At 48.6% G+C, this 7483-nt stretch overlaps 1 protein-coding gene across 1 annotated transcript; it reads left to right on the top strand.

Annotated features, from left to right (window-relative positions):
- The first annotated feature begins 578 nt into the window (after nt 1-578).
- Nucleotides 579-7483, top strand: LOC131725376 (E3 ubiquitin-protein ligase BRE1A-like). Its single transcript, XM_059018668.1, has 6 exons — nt 579-735; nt 1244-1456; nt 2786-2911; nt 3699-3839; nt 4784-4885; nt 5762-7483. Exons 1-6 carry the CDS (start codon nt 649-651, stop codon nt 5936-5938), a joined length of 846 nt encoding a protein of 281 aa, XP_058874651.1. The 5' UTR covers nt 579-648; the 3' UTR covers nt 5939-7483.

Raw genomic sequence — 7483 nt, 5'->3', positions numbered from 1 at the left:
AGGGGGTGGAGGAGAGGGAGAGGAGGGAGGGAGTGTGTCTCTGTGTGTAACTCTCTCCTGTCTCTCCTCTCCTCTCTCTCAGATCGAGGGGGTGGAGGAGAGGGAGAGGAGGGAGGGAGTGTGTCTCTGTGTGTGACTCTCTCCTGTCTCTCCTCTCTCTCTCAGATCGAGGGGGTGGAGGAGAGGGAGAGGAGGGAGGGAGTGTGTCTCTGTGTGTAACTCTCTCCTGTCTCTCCTCTCCTCTCCTCTCTCAGATCGAGGGGGTGGAGGAGAGGGAGAGGAGGGAGGGAGTGTGTCTCTGTGTGTGACTCTCTCCTGTCTCTCCTCTCCTCTCTCAGATCGAGGGGGTGGAGGAGAGGGAGAGGAGGGAGGGAGTGTGTCTCTGTGTGTGACTCTCTCCTGTCTCTCCTCTCCTCTCTCTCTCAGATCGAGGGGGTGGAGGAGAGGGAGAGGAGGGAGGGAGTGTGTCTCTGTGTGTGACTCTCTCCTGTCTCTCCTCTCCTCTCTCTCAGATCGAGGGGGTGGAGGAGAGGGAGAGGAGGGAGGGAGTGTGTCTCTGTGTGTAACTCTCTCTCCTGTCTCTCAGATTGAGGCGCTGTGTCAGAGGCTGAGGAGCTGGAGGAGAGGGAGAGGAGGGAAGGGAAGAAGATGGCCGATGAAGACGCTCTGAGGAAGATGAGGAGCGTAGAGGAGCAGCGAGAGCACCTGACCAAGAAACTGTCTATCGCAAAACAGGTCCGTCCGTCTGTCTGTCTGTCTGTCTGTGTGTGTATCTCTCTATTACAATGTAATTCCAGTCCAGTCTAGTGATATTAAACTGCAGTTACAATGTAATTCCAGTCCAGTCTAGTGATATTAAACTGCAGTTACAATGTAATTCCAGTCCAGTCCAGTCTAGTGATATTAAACTCAGTTACAATGTAATTCCAGTCCAGTCTAGTGATATTAAACTGCAGTTACAATGTGATTCCAGTCCAGTCTAGTGATATTAAACTGCAGTTACAATGTAATTCCAGTCCAGTCTAGTGATATTAAACTGCAGTTACAATGTAATTCCAGTCCAGTCTAGTGATATTAAACTGCAGTTACAATGTAATTCCAGTCCAGTCTAGTGATATTAAACTGCAGTTACAATGTAATTCCAGTCCAGTCCAGTCTAGTGATATTAAGGGCTGCTAGTTGAAAGCATGCCAGCCAGTAGGGTCTCATGTCCCCTGTCCCCGGTCCCCCCGTGTGTGTCCAGGAGGAGGAGGCTCTGCTCTCGGAGATGGACGTCACCGGCCAGGCGTTCGAGGACATGCAGGAGCAGAACATCCGTCTCATGCAGCAGCTCCGAGAGAAGGACGACGCCAACTTCAAACTGATGAGCGAGAGGATCAAATCCAACCAGATCCACAAGCTGCTGAAAGAGGAGAAGGAGGAGCTGGCAGACCAGGCACTGACCCTCAAAACACAGGTGAGGCACCTGAGAGCCACGCTGATCAAATCACACACACACACACACACCTGAGAGCAGGGAACACACAGGTAACCACGCTGATCAAATCACACACACACACACACACCTGAGAGCAGGGAACACACAGGTAACCACGCTGATCAAATCACACACACACACACCTGAGAGCAGAGAACACACAGGTAACCACGCTGATCAAATCACACACACACACACCTGAGAGCAGAGAACACACAGGTAACCACGCTGATCAAATCACACACACACACCTGAGAGCAGAGAACACACAGGTAACCACGCTGATCAAATCACACACACACACACCTGAGAGCAGAGAACACACAGGTAACCACGCTGATCAAATCACACACACACACACCTGAGAGCAGGGAACACACAGGTAACCACGCTGATCAAATCACACACACACACACACCTGAGAGCAGGGAACACACAGGTAACCACGCTGATCAAATCACACACACACGCACCTGAGAGCAGGGAACACACAGGTAACCACGCTGATCAAATCACACACACACCTGAGAGCAGAGAACACACAGGTAACCACGCTGATCAAATCACACACACACACCTGAGAGCAGGGAACACACAGGTAACCACGCTGATCAAATCACACACACACACACACCTGAGAGCAGGGAACACACAGGTAACCACGCTGATCAAATCACACACACACACCTGAGAGCAGGGAACACACAGGTAACCACGCTGATCAAATCACACACACACACACACACCTGAGAGCAGGGAACACACAGGTAACCACGCTGATCAAATCACACACACACACACCTGAGAGCAGGGAACACACAGGTAACCACACTGATCAAATCACACACACACACACCTGAGAGCAGGGAACACACAGGTAACCACGCTGATCAAATCACACACACACACCTGAGAGCAGGGAACACACAGGTAACCACACTGATCAAATCACACACACACCTGAGAGCACACTCACAATATCCCTCTCCTCTCCCCTCTCCCATCTCCTCTTTCCCATCTTCTCTCCTCTCCCTCCTCTCCTCTCCTCTCTTCTCCTCTCTCCTCTCTCCTCTCCCCTCTCCCCTCTCTCTCCTCTCCCCTCTCTCCTCTCTCCTCTCTCCTCCTCTCTCCCCTCTCTCTCCTCTCTCTCTCTCTCTCCTCTCCTCTCTCTCTCCTCTCTCCCCCTCTCTCTCTCCTCTCCTCTCTCTCTCCTCTCTCCCTCTCTCTCTCCTCTCTCCTCTCTCCTCTCCCCTCTCTCCTCCTCCCCCCTCTCTCTCCTCTCCCCTCCTCCCCTTTCTCCTCTCTCAGGTTGATGCTCAGCTCCAGGTTGTCAGGAAGCTGGAGGAGAAGGAGCAGCTCCTTCACAGCACCATCTCCACTGCGGAGAAGGACCTGGCGCTGCGGAGCCAAGCCCTGGACATGAACAAGCGCAAGGTATGGATTAGATATTGATAGGGGTATTGATCAGTGTCGAGGGTATTGATCATTTATTTTTATTTTTATTTATATATTTGTTAGCAGACGCCCTTATCCAGGGCTGACTTACAATTGTTACAAGATATCACATTATTTTTACATACAATTCCCCATTTATACAGTTGGGTTTTTACTGGAGCAATCTAGGTAAAGTACCTTGCTCAAGGGTACAACACAGTGTCCCCCCCACCTGGATTGAACCCACGACCCTCCGATATTAAGAGTCCAAATCCCTAACCACTACTCCACACTGCTGCCCACTGTATTGATAATGTATTAATAGTGGGGTATTGATTAGATATTGATAGGGGTATTGAACAACATTAATGACAATAAATTGATCTGTATTGATAGTGTATTGGTAAGTATTTCAGAGAAACTGACGCTGAAATCCAAGCACTGGAGATATATTGATTAGTATTGATGATATATTGATCAGTATTGATGATATATTGATCAGTATTGATGATATATTGATCAGTATTGCTATGCTTTTGATTGGTCCCCAGGACTGAAAGTGGCTCTATTCTGAGTGTTTTGCGAGCGTATTGACAGTGTATTGCTCAGTATTGACAGTGTATTGCTCAGTATTGACAGTGTATTGATCAGTATTGGCAGTGTATTGATCAGTATTGACAGTGTATTGATCAGTATTGACAGTGTATTGATCAGTATTGGCAGCGTATTGCTCAGTATTGATTCTGTATCGACTCTCTCTCTCTTTCTCGTTGTTTTTGACCCCCAGGCTGTGGAAGCCACTCTCTTCTCGGAGGAGATGAAGCTGCAGATCGAAGCTCTTCAGAGTCGACTGCAGAGCGTCCAGGAAGAGATCATAGAGAACAGCATGAGCAGAGAGAAGGAGGCATTCAACTACAAGAGAGCACAGGTGAGAGAGAGAGAGAGAGAGAGATCACAGAGAACAGCATGAGCAGAGAGAAGGAGGCATTCAACTACAAGAGAGCACAGGTGAGAGAGAGAGATCATAGAGAACAGCAATGAGCAGAGAGAAGGAGGCATCAACTACAAGAGAGCACAGGTGAGAGAGAGAGAGAGATCATAGAGAACAGCATGAGCAGAGAGAAGGAGGCATTCAACTACAAGAGAGCACAGGTGAGAGAGAGAGAGAGATCATAGAGAACAGCATGAGCAGAGAGAAGGAGGCATTCAACTACAAGAGAGCACAGGTGAGAGAGAGAGAGAGAGATCATAGAGAACAGCATGAGCAGAGAGAAGGAGGCATTCAACTACAAGAGAGCACAGGTGAGAGGAGAGAGAGAGATCATAGAGAACAGCATGAGCAGAGAGAAGGAGGCATTCAACTACAAGAGAGCACAGGTGAGAGAGAGAGAGAGAGATCATAGAGAACAGCATGAGCAGAGGAAAAGGAGGCATTCAACTACAAGAGAGCACAGGTGAGAGAGAGAGAGAGAGATCATAGAGAACAGCATGAGCAGAGAGAAGGAGGCATTCAACTAGAAGAGAGCACAGGTGAGAGAGAGAGAGAGATCATAGAGAACAGCATGAGCAGAGAGAAGGAGGCATTCAACTACAAGAGAGCACAGGTGAGAGAGAGAGAGAGATCATAGAGAACAGCAATGAGCAGAGAGAAGGAGGCATTCAACTACAAGAGAGCACAGGTGACACAGAAACATTCTCCTCATGCTGTTCTCTCCCCTCTCCTTTTCCCCTCTCTCTCTCTCTCTCTCTCTCTCTCTCTCCTCTCTCTCTCTCTCCTCTCTCTCTCTCTCCTCTCTCTCTCTCTCTCTCTCTCTCTCTCTCCTCTCTCTCTCTCCTCTCTCTCTCTCTATCTCTCTCTCTCTCCTCTCTCAGGAGGATATCTCGAAGCTGCGCAGGAAACTGGAGAAGACAAAGAAGCCGGACATGATCCTGAACTCTGACAAGATCCTGAACGAGGAGATCAACGACTACAAGGTGAGGCTGAGAGCGTGTGTCAGTGTGTGTGTGCGTGTATGCATGTGTGTGTGTGTGCGTGTGTGTGTGTGTCAGTGTGTGTCTCTGTGTGTGTCAGCGTCTGTCTGTGTGTGTGTGTGTGTCAGTGTCAGTGTGTGTCTGTGTGTGTGTGTCTCTGTGTCAGTGTGTGTGTGTGTGTCTCAGTGTGTGTCTGTGTGTCAGTGTCTGTCTGTGTGTGTGTGTGTGTCAGTGTGTGTGTCTGTGTCAGTGTGTGTGTGTCTCAGGGTGTGTGTGTGTCTCAGGGTGTATGTCTCTGTCTCAGTGTGTGTGTGTCAGTGTGTGTGTGTGTCTCAGGGTGTATGTCTCTGTCTCAGTGTGTGTGTGTGTCTCAGTGTGTATGTGTGTGTCTCAGTGTGTATGTCTCTGTGTCAGTGTGTCAGTGTGTGTGTGTGTGTGTGTCAGTGTGTGTTTGTGTGTCTCGGTGTGTGTCTCAGTGTGTGTGTGTGTGTGTGTGTGTGTCTCAGTGTGTGTGTGTGTGTGTCTCAGTGTGTGTGTGTGTGTCTCAGGGTGTATGTCTCTGTCTCAGTGTGTGTGTGTCAGTGTGTGTGTGTGTCTAAGGGTGTATGTGTGTGTCTCAGTGTGTGTCTCAGTGTGTGTGTGTGTTTGTGTGTGTGTGTGTCTCAGTGTGTATGTGTGTGTCTCAGTGTGTGTCTCAGTGTGTGTGTGTGTTTGTGTGTGTGTGTGTCTCAGTGTGTATGTGTGTGTCTCAGTGTGTGTCTCAGTGTGTGTGTGTGTTTGTGTGTGTGTGTGTCTCAGTGTGTGTGTGTGTGTGTTTCTATGGTAGTTGTCCCTCCCTCTCTGTGTGTGTTTAATGGAACCCCTCCTCTCCTCTCTCAGACCCGGCTCACCTGCCCCTGCTGTAACTCTCGCACGAAGGACGCCGTGCTCACAAAGTGTTTCCACGTCTTCTGCTTCGAATGCGTGAAGACGAGATACGACACGAGACAGAGGAAGTGTCCAAAATGCAACGCTGCCTTCGGAGCCAACGACTTCCACCGCATCTACCTGGGATAGGAGAGAAGAGGGGGGAGAGGAGAGGAAGAGGAGAGGAGAGAGGAGAGGAGAGGAGAGGAGGGGGGAGGAGAGAGGAGAGAGAGGAAAGAGGAGGGGAGAGGGGAGGAGAGAGGAGAGGAGAGGAGAGGAGGGGAGAGAGGAGAGGAGAGGAGAGGAGGGGAGAGAGGAGAGGGGAGAGGAGAGGAGGAGAGAGGAGAGAAGAGGAGGGGGGAGGAGAGAGAGGAAAGAGGAGGGGAGAGGGGAGGAGAGAGGAGAGGAGAGGAGAGGAGGGGAGAGAGGAGAGGGGAGTGCTGACCATGTTAATAAAGCTAATAAGAGCTGAGAGAATGTTTTTTAGAGTTGTGTGTTCACAGGATGTCAGTGAACTCGTGGGCGTTGACGTGTTTTGAATGTCGCAGCACGAGATTCCAGATGTTGAAACGAAATCCCGAAACGGCTTCAACATCTGGAAACAATTTCACATTCAAAACATTGAGAGAAACTTAACCAGTTCAGTGACAGACGCTTCCACTAGAAGTCTTTCTCAGCGTCTTCAGTGTAAATTCAATGGCAAACGTTTCCACTAGAAGTCTCTCAGCGTCTTCAGTGTAAATTCAATGGCAAACGTTTCCACTAGAAGTCTCTCAGCGTCTTCAGTGTAAATTCAATGGCAAACGTTTCCACTAGAAGTCTTTCTCAGCGTCTTCAGTGTAAATTCAATGGCAAACGTTTCCACTAGAAGTCTTTCTCAGCGTCTTCAGTGTAAATTCAATGGCAAACGTTTCCACTAGAAGTCTTTCTCAGCGTCTTCAGTGTAAATTCAAAGGCAAACGTTTCCACTAGAAGTCTCTCTCAGTGTCTTCAGTGTAAATTCAACGGCAAACGTTTCCACTAGAAGTCTTTCTCAGCGTCTTCAGTGTGAATTCAATGGCAAACGTTTCCACTAGAAGTCTCTCAGTGTCTTCAGTGTAAATTCAACGGCAAACGTTTCCACTAGAAGTCTCTCTCAGCGTCTTCAGTGTAAATTCAATGGCAAACGTTTCCACTGGAAGTCTTTCTCAGCGTCTTCAGTGTAAATTCAATGGCAAACGTTTCCACTAGAAGTCTTTCTCAGCGTCTTCAGTGTGAATTCAATGGCAAACGTTTCCACTAGAAGTCTTTCTCAGCGTCTTCAGTGTGAATTCAATGGCAAACGTTTCCACTAGAAGTCTCTCAGCGTCTTCAGTGTAAATTCAATGGCAAACGTTTCCACTAGAAGTCTCTCAGCGTCTTCAGTGTAAATTCAATGGCAAACGTTTCCACTAGAAGTCTTTCTCAGCGTCTTCAGTGTAAATTCAATGGCAAACGTTTCCACTAGAAGTCTCTCAGCGTCTTCAGTGTAAATTCAATGGCAAACGTTTCCACTAGAAGTCTTTCTCAGCGTCTTCAGTGTGAATTCAATGGCAAACGTTTCCACTAGAAGTCTCTCTCAGCGTCTTCAGTGTGAATTCAGTAATTTCAGCTCTCCAGTAGAGTTCTTACATGCTGTGCTTTTACTGGTGACTCAATAAATGTTTTACACACGCA

The sequence above is a fragment of the Acipenser ruthenus genome, unplaced genomic scaffold (genome assembly GCF_902713425.1).
Source record: "Acipenser ruthenus unplaced genomic scaffold, fAciRut3.2 maternal haplotype, whole genome shotgun sequence".
Classification (NCBI taxonomy): Eukaryota; Metazoa; Chordata; class Actinopteri; order Acipenseriformes; family Acipenseridae; genus Acipenser; species Acipenser ruthenus.
Note: the sequence above shows the minus strand (reverse complement) of the source record. Positions and strands in the feature narration are given on the sequence as shown.